Source organism: Typopeltis vanoorti, chromosome 18 (assembly GCF_054136105.1).
Source record: "Typopeltis vanoorti isolate ZY-2024b chromosome 18, IOZ_Tvanoo_1.0, whole genome shotgun sequence".
NCBI classification, from domain to species: Eukaryota; Metazoa; Arthropoda; class Arachnida; order Uropygi; family Thelyphonidae; genus Typopeltis; species Typopeltis vanoorti.
In genome coordinates, this window is record NC_143566.1 from 92,530,415 (window position 1) to 92,549,388 (window position 18,974).

The following is an 18,974-nucleotide window of genomic DNA, read 5'->3' on the forward strand; positions in this document are numbered from 1 at the left end:
AGTGAACCATTTAAGTATGCTGTGAATGTTGTTCTGCCCTCTAGGCAGCTCAGACCACACTGTAGTAAACATTTCTTCCCCCATGGAGCAACACATAAACAAACACCCACATCCATGTGTTGTATGGCATTACCAGAAAGTTGGATGATCTTTGCAAATTCTATGCTTCATTTTCTTGGTCTGATTACTGTTTCCAGCCATCTGGGCAAAACCGATGTGCAGAAAGAATCACTGAAATAATTCTCATTGGCATGGAAATATTTATTCCCTGATCTACCCTAAATTCTCGTCCCATATTTAAACCTTGGTTCTCTCACAGGTGTTCCAAGACTGTACAAATAAAGAGTCAGGCATACTACAACTGGCTTGAATCCAAAACTCCATCTTCATATGCAGCCTACACCAAAGCCTGGAATAGCTGCAAGAAAATTATCACATCAAAAACTGATTTTGAGAGAGCTAAAAATAGGAAACTTGTATCCTGCCCAAACGACAACCATGCCTTCTAGGCTCTAGTCAAAGCTATTGGCCATTACCTCTGTTCAACAATACTCCCAACCACTATTATACCCAGATAGTACTAATGCATCATCAACCACAGAAAAAAACCAACCTTCTGGTTTCCTACTTCACCTCCAATTCTTGCATAGCTGATCATGGTCTAAGTTTCCCAACCATTCCAAACACTCAATGTTGCATTTAATCTTTCACCAGAAAGAGATCAGAAAAATTTTGCTCAAACTGGATAGAAAAAAAAACTCCCATTTTATGCCAACTATTTATAATTCTAATTCAGAGGATGAGATTAGTTTAGAGAACAGTCAACTTTCTTATAGTAAACTCAGAGAGAGAGAGAGAGAGAGAGCACAAGAATATTTTGTTATTTTGCTAGTAAATTTCTTTTAGCATAGCACTGTACCTATAGGAGCTTGGTGGGACTTTTTAGTTTGTTATAGTGAGAAAGTGTTATAGAAGTGTTTGCCATAGCGATTTGATAGTAGTTACTAATCTGTATCTGAGAAGGAATTAATACACTTACCATTTTTAATGGTATCAGTTAAATATATATCTTAATGTTTACTTATTATCCATTAAACTAATAAATAAAATAAACTTTTACTATTTTTAATATTTTTTTTACTACAATTTTATTATTCACAATTCAAATATAATTCAAAATTGCAAATATAAATTCTACACTGTTTGTCACAATCTTTTAACAGATAAAAACTGACATTAATGAAGATTCTGTTGCTGAATAAAGTAAACTAAATCAATAATCTTGCCTTCGATATCTTGAAAGTCTTTCAATGAAAGAGAGACCAGTAGTCCTACTATGCACTGCCTAATCACAGCCTGGAAAGGAGAGAAAAGGAATAATTATTTTTTGAAATGAAAATATATTAAGACAATCTTTGAATTACAACAGTTCATATTCCAATCACTTCAACTTAATACAATAGTTATTGATAATACACAGTATATTATTATTTAATTAATAACAAGCTGGTAAATGTCATGAAATAAAATTCCAACCTAACACAAAAGTACTGCTTTGGTGACAATTACAACAGATTAAAGCAGAATTTAAGCAGCGAAATTAAAGCAGATTATAAGAGAGATGATGTGGGAATTACAGAAAGTCAAGAGGACTTTGAACGAACATAGGGAAGAAAAGAAAATTCAGGCAAAATAACAAACAACAAAATAAAGCAGGAAATCAGGTAAATCAGTTAAGTAACAAAAATCAGGTAAATAACATTGTTTGTAAAAAGAAGGATGTTATTTGGTATGGCGACTATCATAAAATATGCTGTTGATGAGATGGTTATAACACTGAGTTTACAGGAGCAAAAATTAAAAATATAATGCAAGCAATTCAAAAACATAAAAGAAAAGTAAACAAGATCATAATTGAAGGAGGTACTAACGACTTAACTAGTGATAAGTTCAGTATGAGAGAGGACATGAAAAAGTTGTTGGAAGAGGCAAGAGTGAAGAGTGAGAAAGTGAAAATAGTAAGTATATTACCTTGATATGATAAAAATGAATTAAGAAGAAGGGCTATGATGGCACACAATTCAATGTATATGCTGTGTAGAAGGAATAGATGTGAGATCTGAATTCGAGGAGTGAGTTTGAGGGAAGATTAGATTTGTATCAATATAAGAGGGATGACCTACACCTGAATGCATTTGGTATCAGGGGTCTTGAAAAATAAATTATAATGGGCGGAATGTTGAGAATATGAGAGTAAGAGCAACAATGTTATATAATTGTACTAATGATGAGAATGAGAATTATTATGGAAGGAGAAAACAATTTCGACTTTGTGTTCATTCTGTTCAGACCCATCAAACATGTACAAAGATATCTACATGTATAAGGCACTAGAGAAGAGCACTAGAAAAGAATAGAGATCTGCAAGTTGTCCAAACTATGTCCTGCAGACAAAAGTATACAAAAGAACATGCAGGTAGATTATTATGTATATACAGAAATGCTAGGAGTATCAGAAACAAAGGGGTAGAGTTTATCATCTTGGTCAATATGTTGGGACTGCAGATTGTAGGCATTAGGGAGACTTGGCTATCAGAATCAGACATTAACTGGGATTGAGTGTAAAGGGTACAGTATTTTTAAAGAAAGATAGACAGGATAGGAGAGGAGGGGGGGCATGATGTTAATGATATCAGATGACTTGAATCCAGTAAGAGTTGAGGCCAATGATTGTAGTACTAGTAATAGTGTTTCATGTGGCAGTGAATTTGAAGCTATCTGGTGTGAGATAGAATCTAACAACTTCAATTACACAGTAGGGTGTTGTTACACACCTGGTGGATCAGCTGCTAGTGATGAAGAAATGCATCACCAAATATTTGCAGAGGTCGATGGACACAAAAAGAGTAATCATAATGGGAGACTTTAATTGTCCAAATATTGACTGGATAGCAGTAAAATCTCATGAGAGGAATGGAACTGAATTTATTGAACTGTTGTGAGACCACTTCCTGAAGCAGCATGTCACAGAAGGAACGAGAAGTCAAAGAGTGTTAGATTTCATTATAGTGTCAGAGGGTGTTTCAGTGTAACTATTCTGCCTCCAGTTAGAGACTGATCATGCAGTACTCACTTGGGAAGGAAGTAACTAAGTTTATGGTCCCATTCAGAAAAGGTTACATGCTGAACTACAAAACAGGAGATTATGACCAACTGAGGAGTACACGGAGTTCAGTGGAATGGGATCGGTTGCTGGATAGGAAGAATATCAAACAGTGCATGGGAAGCATTTAAAAATTACTTAAATGATGCAATATGAGAATGTGTCCCAAGAGTTCAAAGAATAAATAGAATAAACAGGAGTCAAATAGATGTGTAATCTTATTAAGCAAGAGATTCATAAGAAATGGATCATGTGTATGTAACATTGAGGTCACTGCTACCTCTTAAATGAATGAAGAAAGTCAGGTATATGAAGAGGAGGTATCAGAGATATTGCACAAACCAAATAACAATTCAGCAATAAGAATTGATGGAATATCAGCAAGGGTGCTAAAAGAGTGTTCAGCTGAACTGGCTATTCTTTTAACTAGGATATATAATTTGAGTTTCAGAACAGAGAAGATTCCGCAGGGATGGAAAGAATGTATAGCAATTCCATTGCACAAGGGTGGTGCAAACACCAATGTATACAACTATAGACCAATTAGTATCTCAGGAGTGGCGGTGAAGATTTCGGAAAAAAACCTTCCGAACAGCTATAATAATGTTGCCATTAAGCTAGACAAGAGGAATGGATACACCATGATACTTTTGGATTTTGCTAAGGATTTTGACAGAATACAGCATGGAAAACTGTTGCATAAATTGGAGAATATGGGTTTAGATTATAAAATATTAGCACGGAAAAGAGGATGGCTGACTGACATATCAAAAAGCGGTGTATGGGGGATGCAAGCCTGCAAGATTTAAGGTACCTAGTGGTGTACCACAAGGATCAATCCTTGGTCCATTGTTATTCAACCTGTACATTAATGATACTGGAAAAGATTTGACAGGTGACATACAGCTATTTGCTGATGATGCAAAGATAGGTAGGGTAATCAGGAATGTTTCTGATATACAGTACTTGCAGAATTCAGTTCAATGTCAGTGAATTGAAAGTGATGCACATTGGCGTGATTAGATATCCATGTGTTGAAGCTTAAGTGATCGGAGGATATCATGTTCAAGTTTAATGGAATATTTACAAAACTAGGAAAGGATTAAGAACTAATTTTAATGCTGAGACATCTTCAGTGATTAAAAATAACTCTTGTAACACACGCACAAATACAACACAATACTAAGTGAATACACTTAGCATACACTTGTGAATACGCTTGATAACAATACACAATACTTAGAGTTGCCCACGTGTTTTATTTAGTATTGTGTTGTATTTGAATGTGTTACAAGAGTTGAATGTGTTACAAGAATATGTTGTAATCGCTGATGATGTCTCAGTGACAGACAAAATATTGGAAGCATTAAAATTAGTTTTTAATCTTTTCCTAGTGCTGTAAATATTCTGTTAAACCTCCAACATGATTAGATATCCAATGTTGTATTATAATGGTGGAATTATGCTAGAAGAAACCAATCAGGCTAGAGATCTTGGGGTGTTAGTGGATAGCAAGTTGAAGTTCAGGGACCATGCGACAAAGATTGCAAATACAACTCAAAAGATAATTGCAATGCTGAACCGAACTTTCACATGTAAAGATGTCATTTTATCTCTTTACAAGGCTTTGATAAGACCTCACTTGGACTATGTGCAGGTCTGGTCTCCTGGTTTCCGTTGTGATTCTGATATGGAGAGAGTGCAAAGGAGAGTGTTAAAATTATATCAAGATTGTGAAATAATGATTATGAAGACAGATTGAGAATTTGTAGGCTGCAGACACCAGGAGAAAGAGGGATGATATGATTGAGACTTCTAAACTTCTGAAAGTGTCATACAAGATTTCAGTTGATGGAATTTTCTTTTGTTTTGTTTGATGCAGCCAGTTCAAAATGCACTTCAGAGAGAGAGAGAGAGATTTAGGGAAGGACAGCAAAACTGGAGAGCTGGTTTATTGTAAGTATTTCGAAAGTCAATTACAGAAGTGCAAGTACAGTAAAAAAAAATGATAGCAATGAGATAAAAGACAAAATACATGAAACGATTGGTGAGGTTGCAAGCAGTATGAGTGACAACAAGAATGAAATGGTGGAAAATGAAGAGAACAACCAGATAATAATGGAAAAGACAGTGTGCTTATGTATTCTCCATAGAACAAATTGTGAGATTGAGTGGTTGGAGAAATGCCTGGTGGATGGTATAACATAGAATGTTGAGCGCAAGGGGAGAGAAAGCAGAGTATGAAAGATCAAAAGTGTGAGAATAAGGATCGAATTATGTATGGCTATTCATTGATAAAAGGAGTGCTTGAGGGAAGCATGATGAAATAGTGTTTCCCCTGGAGCCAAGATTAAGAATATCATTAGTGATGCCATAAGGATGTAGAGAGTGAAGGTGAATATAGACAAAGGAGATTTGTCTATTTTGACTAGTACCCCTCCCCCCAAGAATTAAAATTAAAACAATGGAGCAAAGTAAATCAAAAATTTGACACACACACACAGGTCTTGACACATTATGTAAAATCCTACTCACTATGCAAAAAAAAAAAAAAAAAAAAAAAAAAAAGGAAAAAAAAAAGATACTTGCTTAAATCCCTCCCATTTTTTTTTGTTTAATGATATGTAAAAAAAAAATTCAGTAAGAATTCCATAATCTGAATCTGAGGTGCTCTATTTGCATTTTTGCATAGAAAGATTTTGTTTTTAGAAAATTATTTTACTTAAATTTAAAAATATATGTATTTTGTCTAGTCTGCAGCTACTCACAAGCTGGCAAAATCTAATTTGCCCACGAGCAAGTATATTTGCTGAGCTGTGTGTGCATGTATACATATACAAACACACACTAGATAAAAATTAGTGAGAACCTCTATCAAGGAGAACTTTATCTAGTCTTGTATGGTTTGTTGAAGTGGGACACAGCCAAGCAGTCCTCAGAACCTACCCAGTGAAAATTTACTGTTGGAAATGTTTATTTCTACTACAGTTTAGTAAGTGTTCTTTATGCTACTAAGGTATAACCTTCATTTTACATACTGCAATCCACTCCACTATTTCATTGCCATGGAAGAAACCAGTACATATGCATTGCATAAGAAAATATCTGCCCTTCTTTGCTTGTCTGAGGTGAAATGGGGAATATTCATTTTCTTCATCACACTATGGTTTTCAGATATTTCTATAATCATGTTTAGTAGTAAAGATGGTTAGTATCTACTTTTTGGAGTGTATGGACAAAAAAGGTTTTTTTCCCCCCCTAAAAGTAAGTTATTTGTGATATATGTCACTATTTAAATATATATATATATATCAATGATATTTTGGCTGTATTTAAAATTAGGATCCCATCAAAGGAACAATTACCATGAAGTAGTCATAATTATCATTTATCACAACTCAGATATATCAGATCCATTTCTGACATACTGCTATAGACTAGACATATTTCTAATTTTATCATTAAAATGGCCCAACTAAATAAGAACAATTATAATGAGGAGGATGAATTTAATCAAACTCGTGAATCAGGAATAGTTCAATAATGAAAATTATTACACTGATACATACCCATATAACTAAATAAAAATAGTAAGTTCTTAACTGTTTATACATAATACAGCTGGAAATTAGCCATAGTTGAATTTCCACTTATTTATTTTTGTTGATTTCATTAGATATTTTTGTTGATTTCATTAGATATTTTTGTTGTTTTCAAAAGAATTATAATATTGTAATATAAATTTCAACTTTTGTGTGTGAGGCCATTCTTGCAAATGGTCCAACCTGAAACAATAACTGAAATGCTAGTAAGGATTTCAAATATCAAAGTTCAATAAAATCCATCCAACTAGAACAACTTGCTGCCCATGTACTAATGAACAGTAATAGTTGCTTATGCATTTCGCAATGCACGTCACCGCAAAAGTTTCACAATATGCATTTACAATGTAAACGTTTTAAAATTGTCGAAAATCAATGAAAAATTACGCGCAGAAACTATAAAATGCTTTCAATCGGGTTCACATTACGCATATTGTAGGTATTTTGCGTTGAGCGAAATATACGTTAGATAATTTTGCAAACTACAAAGTTTGATTTAAACGATAAAGCTAAAATAATTTATCATTCAGTAATGTCGTGAGTCAGGAGTATTCACTAAATTCTTTTCTTCCCAATAAAATGTTTGAGAAAATATCACAATACATTTGTGAAAGGAGGAGGAGGTATAAAAGTAGTTCATTACAGTAATGAACTATGGCATTAATCGCGTGGTTCGCCGTTAATTTGATTCCGTACAGTGCTGCCATCTCGTGGCATAAAAAAACCTAATTCATGCTGGCTGATGGTCAGAGGATTTAATAAACTGAGTTGAGAGGAACAAATTTTAAATATTAATTTGTGTTCCTCTTAACATTTCTTTTTGTCCTTTTTAACTATTTGCGAAACATACGGCTTGAATATTACCTCAGCTGTTGATATTTATGCTGGAGAAAGAAGCATCTGTTTAGCGAGATGTCGGTTAAAAATCAAGGAACTAATATTATTTAAATTAAGGGGATATTAAATCCCACATTGTTTTAAAACCGAATAAGAAACTCAAAGATTGGAATCAGAGAGCTGTCCGGTATTGTACTACGTACTAGGGTCACTTGCATTAGCTCACGCTAGTGGTCGCCGATACTTTATAGTTTACTATATTCGGCAAGAAACTCTCTGATTCCAATCTTTGAGTTTCTTATTCGGTTTTAAAACAATGTGGGATTTAATATCCCCTTAATTTAAATAATGTTTATATCGCCGAAATGAAGCTTATTAGCTCTTTATATTTAAGTAAGGAACTAATAGTTCGTTAATAGTCAACCCTGGAAGTTAAAAAAGCTCTCGAATCTCAACCCAAACAATATATAAAATCATTCTTTAGAATACAATATTGAGAACGGAAAAAAATAAATAAAATTGTTGTTTTCAAAAAATATTTTTGATTGGAGAAAAACAGCATTAAGCAATCAATTTATCTCGTAATAAACACACAAATCACAAAAAAAAAAGAGAAAAAAAGTAGTAAGCATTAAAAACTTGTCAATAATGCAGCCAACTTCAGTCTTCCACGAATGAGTCAGACAAATGAACATTATTGCTGAAATGGGGTTGTTTTAAAAAGCGAGGAAGGAATTTACTCGTATCCTTAGCCTACCCATAGTGTGCGTGGTCTTGAGATATACAGCAGAATGGCTGGGAACCACAAATTAAATAAATAGGTCTAGAATAGAAAATTAACCTGAGATTCTAATCATTAACAGATATAACAATGTATCATTAAAAGAAAATACCATTAAAAGCTTCTGCTGTTTGAAATTTCTGCAGATAATTCATAATCATTATTTCAAAGTCAGAATTAGTAATTCTCCGAAATCTATCAAAATACGTGCATCAGGTCACCAACCCTTCCACAGTGTAACAAACTAAAACTCTTGTTCCTGTTCGCTAATTAACTACAAGTCTTCAAATGCAATTCAGTTTCTTCTTTCTACACAACTTGGAGCATGTATATAGCAATGGTTAAAATGATCTCGGTTCGAATCCTAAGAGGCCAGGAACCTTTATAATGGATTTTCTATTGAAAATGAGTTGGCATAAGATGACAGGGCTTTTCCTTCTGGAAATCCGATTCTTTCATCCTACGTAATGTTTAATTAATATACATAATATAGCGGCATCATCGCCTTAGGCACTTCGGCTATTGATCTTCTCAGGGAGCTATAATCATTCAGTATCATCCTTTTTGATTTTTTTATGTGGATATGAAGGCTAAAGGTTACATAATCTGGCAAACCCTGCTTTAGATATCATACATGGTACTCCAGGTCTCCAATAAGGAAATGTAAGCAGGAAAAGTCTCCTACTGAAGACATTCACAAACATCAGGGCACAGTGAGATTCCAATGCACATATTGCTGGTTGGTAAATTCTCCACAATCTATTCTCAAGAACCTAACTTTCCACAGTACCTGATACATATTTATTTTAGTCTCTATTCAGTTGTTGTTTTCCAAAAAAAAAACCTCCATATCTCCAAGCCATAATCCAAATGTGATCTAATCCAAATCTTATGCAACATGGAGGTTAACGAAAATCAATTAACCTGTGTAAAAGGAATGGATGCGAGTTTTTGGATGTGCGGAGTGAGTTTGAGGGAAGACTGAATTTGTATAAAACGGACAGCCTACAACTGAATGCATTTCGTATCAGCAGTCTGGAGAAACTAATAACTGGTATAAGACCTAACACAGAGTCAGGGAAACTAAATTATAAAGGGAGGAACGGTGTGAATGTTACAACAATGGTATATAACTGTGTCAATGACGCGAATGGGCTTTGTCATGGAAATGTTGACGAGGAGAGAACGATTTCGGGGTTGTGTTCGTCCGGTTCGGACCCATCAAATGTGTGCAAAGATGTGTACATGTGTAAAATATTAGAGAATAGAGATCTGCAAGTTGTCCAACTGTGTCAGACAGACTGCAGACATGACTGCAAAAGAACAAGCATGTAGATTATGTCTGCACAGGAATGCTAGGAGTATGAGAAACAAAGGGATAGAGTTTGTTGCCTTAGTCAATGTTGCAACCTCAGATTATAGGTATTAGAGAGACATGGTTATCATAATCAGACATACTAACTGGTGTCGAGGGTGCAGTATTTTTAGGAAGGATAGAGAGGATACGAGGGGAGGGGTTGTGCTGCTAATGATATCAGATGACTTGAATTCAGTTAGAGTGGAGTCCTATGACTGTAGCAATACTACTAACAATATTTCATGTGGTACTCGGTTTGAAGCCCTCTGGTGTGAGGTGGAATCTAACAAGATCAATTACACAGTGGGGTGCTGTTATAGACCTAGTGGATCCGATGCTAGTGAAGAAGAATGCATCACCAAATAGAAAAGATGAGCGTGAAAAGAGTAATAGTAATTGGAGACTTTAATTATCCAAATATCGATTGGATAGGAGTAGAATCTAATAAGAATGAAAATGCATTTATTGAGTTGTTGCGGACAACTTCCTCAAGCAGCATGTGACAGAAGGAACTCGATGTCAAAGAGTGTTAGATTTGATTATAGTGTCAGAGGGCGTTTCAGTTAAAGACGTAACTATTCTGCCTCCAGTTGGTGACAGTGATCATGCGGCACTCACTTCTGAGTGACTAAGTTTATGAATGTTCCATTCATGCTGAACTACGACGCAGGAAATTATGACCAACTGAGGAGTATACTGAGTTCAGTGGAATGGGATTGGTTGCTGGATGGAAAGAATATCGACCGTGCATGGGAAGCATTTAAAAAATACTTAAATTATGCAATATCAGAATGTATCGCGAGAGTTCGAGGAATAAATAGAATAAACAGGAGTCGAATGGATGTGCAATCTTATTAAGCAAGAAATTCGTAAGAAAAGGACGATGTGGAAGGAATACCGTCTACATAAGGATAACGTCCGTTATGAACATTATAAGCAGCAGGCTAGAATAGTCACAACTGTTGTACGTAAAGTAAATCTGAGTATGAAAGGAAACTAGCTCTGCGTGCTAAAGACAATCCAGAAGAATTCTATCGATATGCTGCAAGTAAAAGAAAGAACGAATATGAAAGAATAACTCTTATAAATCCAGATGGCGTGAGGGATGTTCAGTTAATGAGTGCCCATTTTGTTAAAAGCTATCAGATATCCAATTTCGTATTATATTGATGGGATTGGGCTAGAAGAAACGGATGAGGCTAGGGATCTTGGAGTGTTAATAGATAGGAAGTTGAAGTATAGGGGCCATGTGGCAAAGATTGCAAATACAGCTCAAAAGATAATTGCAATGCCGAAACGAACATTCATAAAGTTAAGGATGTTATTTTGCCTCTTTACAAGGCCTTGATTAGATTACTTTATATTAAATGAAAAAATCATCAAAATTTTCACTAGATATTAGAGTGCACAGAGGATATGAAATAAGCAGTGACCACTTCCTTGTTAAAATAAAAGTAAGATTACCACCTAAATGGATACAAGTGACAGGAACAGAAAGAAAAATTGAAACATTTGTTTCTAAAACTAGACTATTGAATGACACAAATGTACAATGGCTATATGAACAAAGAAATGACCAATATCTAGATAAAATAAAACAAAATGAAGAAATAGAATAGCTTAATATAAAAACGATATTAAATGCAGCAGCAAATGAAAGCTTAGGAAAGACCAAAATATTCAATAAAAGGAAAAAAATGAAGATCTGGGATGATACAATGAAAGAAATAATCAAAAAGAAAAAAAGAAGCCTATCACAAATGGTTAAGCAGTAAAAGATTAGAAGATGAAATAGAATATAAAAGAATAACAGTCATAGCTAAAAGAGAAGTCAGAAAAAGACAGAATCATGGAACAAATTTGTTTCAAATTCAGAACATGATTTATATAAAATAAGACCCAATGTATATAAGATTTTGAAACACTTAAATGCAGATACCAAACAAAGAAAACATAAAATTAAACACTGAATTGAAATTAGAAGAATTCCTAAATTACTACACAGAATTGTGGACAGATAAATATTTTAAAAAAGACAACTGGCAAGCAATTAACGAAAATGAAGAGGAAACAACTAAAGAAGAATTAGAAATCAGCCTGAAAGAAACAAGAAACGGAAAATCACCTGGAGAAGATAAGCTAGGTTCAGAACTATATAAATACGCAGGAACAAGATTCAAAGAAAGACTCTTATTATTTTTAAATAAAATTTACTCAACTGGTATCCCCCCCCCCCCCAATAGAATGGAAAAACACAATTGTGATTCCTATCTTTAAAAAAGGTAATAGAGATGACCCTAAAAACTATAGAGGTATCAGTATACTAAATTCCTGTTACAAAATATACAGCAAAATCTTAAAATAGCAAACTAATGAAATATTCCGAAAACTTTATTTTAGAAGTACAGAATGCATTTAGAAAAGGACGATCATGTATAGACGCGGCCTTTTGCCTAACATTAATAATAGAGAAAAGAAGAGAATACAATTTAGAAACACATTTATTGTGTTTCTAAATTGTATTTATTGACTTTGAAAAAGCATTTGACAAAGTTAAAAGAAATATATTATTTAACATATTAAAAGAAAGACAAATACCAAATAATATCCTAAAAGCTGTCCTAAGTATATATGAAAATAATCAAATACAAATAAGATTAAATCACGAGCTATCATATACGAGAGAGATAAACCAAGGGGTCCGACAGGGATGTCCCCTCTCAGCAACTCTTTTTAATATCTACTTAAATGAAATAATAATACAATTATTATTATTACGGGCGACTCCAGGGAGTCCTTAGACTCATCGTGAGAGGCCCTAAACGTCATGTCCACACAACTATACGACATTCTCACAGTATCTATCATACCTTGCCTTGAACTCACTCACCGTCATAGCACCCACAACACACTCTGGCAGCTTATTCCACTCATTTACCACTCTAACACCCTTGCTAACCACATTCTTGCCCAGCTTCCATAGATGTCCCCTAGTTCTCCCACCACCACCACCAGTCCTGATCTCAAAAATATCCTCCGAATTAATCTTACAGAAACCCTTTAACAATTTGAAGGTCTCAATCATATCTCCCCTTTTCCGCCTATCAACTAATTTCAGCAACCCACAAATCTTCAACCTGTTCTCATATTGTTCATTCCATAGACCTGCTATCATCTTGGTCACTCGCCTCTGGATCCTCTCCACCTCCTCCCCATCAAGAAGTAACCTAGGTGATCAAATCTGGGCACAGTAGTCGAGATGAGGTCTTATCAAGGCTCGGTACAGAGGTACAATAACTTGCTCGTCTCTGCTCATCAAGGTATTTTTTTTAACAACCTCATCAATCTCCTGGAGTACAGTTCCACCAATGTGATATACTGCTGCTAATCTTTTCACCCCAAAATGCATAACCTTACATTTTGCACATTAAAATGACATCCATTCTCCTTAGCCTAGAACTCCAATCTATCCAAGTCGTCCTGCAAGATTTTGACATCTTCTGCATTCACTACTGCCCAACCCAACTTTGCATCATCAGCGAACAAATGAACTGTTCCTTTCAGATCTTTCCCTATATCGTTAATGAACAAATTAAACAGCAGTGGTCCAAGAACAGAACCCTGCAGCACACCACTAGTCACAGGCCGTCTTTTGGACTCTACTCCTGAATAAACTACTCTCTGATATCTCTCTATCAACAACCCACCTATCCATCTCACCAACCCTATATCCATTTCCATATGTTGTAGTTTACGGATTAGAATTCCATGTGGTATCCTGTCAAATGCCTTAGCCAGGTCCAGCAGTATCACTGTAAACCCATTACCCTTATCCAGTTCAGCCGTCACTGTGTTATAAAACTTGAGCAAAATGGAATAAAAATTTACATCAAGGAATTAAACTTTCTCGTACAGTAAACTTGAACACTCTCCTCTTTGCCAACGACCAAATAATAATTACAAATTCTGAAGATAAACTACAGAAAGCTATTTTAGGTCTAAATGAGATATCCAAAGATTATGGTATGATAATATCAATAGAAAAATCAAAAACTATGGCTTTTAAAGGACAAGATCCAGTAACAACTAAAATAGTAATAGATAACAAGATCTTAGAACAAGTGAATTCATTTAACTACCTAGGATGTACGATCACATATGAAAATGAAAAAGATATAAACGTAAAATTGCAAAATATTTAAAAATTACAAGTGTAATTAACTCTATATTTAAACCAAACCTAGTTCAAAAACAAAACAAACTAAAAGTATACGATATATCAGCCCTATCAGTCTTAATGTATGGAAGCGAAATCTGGATAATAAAACAAAAAGACAAACGAAGATTAACAACAGCAGAAATGAAGTTTATGAGAAAAACTGCAAAGTATACCCTATTTGATCACAAAAGAAACGAAGATATTATGAAAGAATTAAACCAAGAACCAGTAATAGAAAAAATTAAAAAATATAAACATAAATGGATGGAACACGTTCAAAGAATGAAAACAGAAAGATTACCAAAACAAGCCTTAAAGTACAAGCCATTAGGAAAAAGAAAACCAGGACGTCCTCTTAAACGATTCAACGATGACTTCCAAGGCCGGAACAGGCCATGCTAGGCCTAAATCCTTGATATGCATGATGATGACAAGGCCTTGATAAAACCTCACTTGGACTATTGTGCGCAGGTCTGGTCTCCTGGTTTCCTTTGTGATTCTGATATACTGGAGAGTACAAAGGAGAGTGTAAATATGATATCAGGATTGTGGAATACTGATTATGAACAGATTGAGAATTTGTATACTGCAGACACCAGCAAACAGGAGAAAGAAGGATGATATGATTGAGACTTACAACCTTCTGAAAGGATCATACAAGATTTCAATTGATGGAATTTTTCAATTTATGGAGGGTGGGGAAAGAACGAGAGGGCATCCTTGGAAGCTGAGAATGAAGGTCGCCAAGAAGGGTGTGAGGGCTAGATTTTTCTCTCAGAGGGTGATGCGTGATTGGAATGGATTGCGATTGGATGTTGTGAGTGCAAGCAGTGTGAATGAATTCATGAATAAGCTGGTGTATGTAGCCTCTCTCTCGATGAGTCTCTGACTCCCTGGAGGTCTTTCTTAATAATAATAATATCGAGGAATAGTAGAGTAGTAGTAGAGAATGATGTCACTGTAACACAAGCTCAGTCCGCTCGAATTTATTTGAGGTTGGATCCCCGAATATTTCGATGTTAGTTGATCATAAGTTGATGCCAAAAGCCTGGTTGATCGTGTTATGCAGTAAAGCAACCTTCAGTGTCATATAGATTGGTTGGTTAGTTGTTTTATTCAGGGCAGAGGAACCAGCCTATGAAGCCTGTGTATCACGTCTGCTAACTGAGTTCTTGTGACCAGTTTGTTTTGCAGAATGAAAACCCTTCGTCCTCCATATGAGACTGGATAACTCACTTTCAAGTGAAGAGCCCTGCCAAAGAGTTTTCAAGACCTAAATTGGATTTGAACCCAACTTTTTCCAACCAAAGAGCACCATCGATACCGACTGAGTTACGAAGCTCATGCGATGTAGAAATCACACTTTTGGTTATTCCCGTAATGTTTCCATGTAAAATTTTACTATAAAAAAAAGTGTAAACTGTTTTGGAAGTATGCTTTGGGGCAACAGTCGTAAGACTATGCAATTTTATAATTTACGTAGTAAGGAATAGCGAGCACGGCTCGAATAGGATATTTTATTTATGACAGAAAATTATACCCATTATTTTCACTTTACCTAGAAGTATGAACACAGTATTTACCTAAGTAATAATATAGTCTTGCCATAAATACTGTTACATCTCCTACACTGCCCACAAAATTGCATGGGCCCGGTTCCGTTAGTGGCACTGTGCGCAGCCCACATTCGCGTGTTTATCAGTAGAGAGAGTTGCCTAACTGTACGTGTTAACATGCGATGGGAAGATGATGAGAACCGTATAGCTGTAACAGCACTTCTCCAGGTTGAAATGCTGCCACCTATTTTCAACACGCTGAAAACACTTGGGATCAGTGGGATGTTTGTGTATCGGACTATTAACCGTTACGACACAAAAGACGTATCTGACCGTCAAAAAACAGGTTGACAACGCTGTGTTAAGGCGCAACAGCTTGTGAGGACTGGGAAGGCACGCCTCCACCGTAACCCTATAAAAATGCAGAAAGTGATGTCGCAAGAGATGAACGTTTAGTAGAGAATGATGTCGCGTGTGCTACCTGATAACCTGGGGGTGAGCCTATCCTCTGATAGCAGAGGATGATAAAATCAAAATTTTCTTGCAGGCTTCAGAGAGCCTGCAAAAAAATATATCTGCCTGTAAGAAAATTCATTACGTGCAGGGTTACGATGTATCAAAATATTCAAAAAGGGGAGACGGCTAGATTCACGTTCAATAGCGAACTTGACGCTACACTACAATAGGTTCAAATCTAGACGTTTATTTTTTTTTAATCGTGTAATGTCCTACGTCACCGTCCTAGTCTTAATCGTATAGACTGTATGCCTATCTCTAAGTTTTGGGAAGTGATTGTTGTTAATTGTTTATATTTTTTAAAATTAATCAAACATGTATTCCCATCTGTGAGCTATAATAGTGTTTCCTCCTACTGTACAGCTGCGCCCGAAGCACGTGATATTATACGCATGCTGTATGACTAGTTCTTGTATTCAGAATTTAAACGATGTTATCAGTTTTTTGCCCTCGCCCTGGAAGAAGCTCATGACATACTAAACGAAATATATAGGAGTAATAAATTATATTTAATTTCCTCTTACGTGTGTGAAGTAATTATTTAAAAATTATATTATAACCAATATGGATTCTACTAATCGTACTGCAACCAACCTTATCCACCTTTTGGACACACGCCATGGAAAAGTTGCGAGAAACTCATTTGATCACACTTAATGTATTTCCAATGTATTTGATCGCCTGGTATCGAATTCCTACTAAGCTGCCATCTTGTGATCTCCGGTACATGATTCGTACATTGCATATCGTGGTAAACAGTTTCCTTTCGTGAGATTTCTGTAGGTGTATATAAGGATACTCCAGGACTGTGCTTTCAGTCACACTCCTCTCATTGATCTCAGTCCTATTCATGGCTTTGCTGATGACAATGAACTCCATTCCACTTCAACGAAGAATCATCTGACCACTCCAAGGATTCTACATTTTAGATCTTTTATAGAAACATCAGAAAAACAACATCAAACAGACAAAAAGAAAAAGCAACTTATGATTTCATTAGGGGTAAAATAACCTCCACTCGCGGTTCACGGGAGAAAAAAAAAAACGCTACGCCTTTCCGTGTAGGGGATAAGCGAGGCCATTATAGCCCTAACATCTTTTGGAGACTGAGTGGGCAGTTCAATCTCCATCGGTAGCCAATCAGAGATAGGTTGCCCAAGACTATGAAAAACAGCGATCATTGAAGAAAGGCAGACAAGTATCTTCGTGTAATGGTCCCAACACAATACAGTATATTATTTATTTAAAATAGTGTGGATTCTGCGGTCGATTTTCTTGATTTTACGGTATTAAAAACGCTTGCCGGAGATCGACTAATTCGGAAACCAATTAAGAAAAGTTCCTCTAGTTGGCTACTACATTGGAACTGAGAACGGCTTTCTTTTGCAACTTCCCTTTACAGACACTTTCTGGGAGTGGCGGGATCAATATCTTTCGTGTTTATTTTCGAGCACGACTGTCCATGTACTCGATATTCCACCATTTACCGCGGTATAATACGACGGCTTTTTGAAAAGTTTGGTAAATTTCCAATAGACGACGACACAATTCGTTCATTCATGCCGGTGTCGGCACGTATATTTTTCATGACCTCTTGCAAAATTTTAGCCAGGTGCGACGTGTAGTTCTCGTTTGGCAAATATTCAAAAACGACTGTGTTCGCATTTTTTTTTCCCCCATAAAAATGGAGAAAAACGAGTTTCGTGCAATAATAAAAACTTTTATTTGAAGAAGTGGACGGCCACGCAGATCAAAGCCAAGTTAGATGCAGTTCATGGGGACTCTGCACCAGCATTAAAGACTATTTATCTTTGGATAAATGAATTTAAACGGTCGTAAGTCCATCGAAGATGAAGCGATCTCCGGACGCCCGACTGAGGTCACTACGAAGGAAATGGTTGACAAAATCCACGGAATCGTTATAGATAGGCTGACCATATTTCCTTGAGACAAAAACGGAATGGGGGTTATGTAATATTCTGTATTCATGAAAAAGACGATAAAAAAAAATTTATTACATAAACATATTGAGCTTACCATTATTCTTCAGTGACAGAACCCATACAAAAAATTTAGGTAGACGTAGAGGGGGAATGTATTTAACCACGATCGTACCATGAATATTTCTCCGATGAAGTGATCTTACGCAGCAAATTTCGGTCTTTCAACGCCTTATCATAAAACTTTTCATACTCCATGTCACAAGTTTGTCTTACATAGCCCTCATTGTCTCAACACTTAATCTTCTTTGACCCTGTGCTTGACAGAAAATATTCTCTGAACAGAGAATATTTTCTGTCAAGTATTGTACATCCTGGAAGCCAAAGAATAAACTCTATAATATCACAGATCTTGAAACTCTAGGCGTTTTTCGCTCATTTCAGAAAAAAATCTCTACCTTCTATCTGATACAGGAATGTTTTCTATATTCCATGTATCCAACTGCCTCACAATTATAGATTTTTATGAGAGTCCACTGATCGAATACACGAGTTTGTTTTTGTGCGTGTGATGAGTTCCATGTTCAAGCTGTCCTGTATTTCTTTCCATTCAGGTGTCTTAGTAACACCCACTTGAGCATCTGTTTCGTAAACTGCACTTACACTTGTCGACATATTCTAAGCTGGTTTCATAGAAATTCTCAATTACCTCAAAACTCTTAGCCTCATTAATTTCTCCTGAATCTGCTAACATTTTCAGTTGTTTTTTGGCATCAGTAGTTACAAACACTTCACTTTCTTGGACTTTAAATTGTTTGCAAGATTTTCAATATTCATGATTTCTGTAGCTGAAATATTATCTTTCTATATTAAGCTAATGTATGTTTGGAACATAGATATGATCTCTTGCAAATGCAGCCACAATTTCAAACAAATTTCGCAACATAACAGGGTATTTTTCTTGAGAAAGAAAATAAGAACGAAACCCATCAAACATGCTTAA

The 18,974-nt window shown here is 35.6% G+C and overlaps 1 protein-coding gene across 1 annotated transcript in view; it reads right to left on the bottom strand.

Moving 5' to 3' along the window:
• The window catches only part of LOC150096936 (uncharacterized), a 198,119-nt gene that overhangs the window by 78,438 nt on the left and 100,707 nt on the right, over window positions 1-18,974 (bottom strand). Inside the window, exon 5 of the mRNA XM_090408096.1 lies at window positions 1,287-1,356. Within this exon, the coding sequence (XP_090264222.1) occupies window positions 1,287-1,356 (70 nt within the window). The remainder of the gene's footprint in view (window positions 1-1,286; window positions 1,357-18,974) is intronic.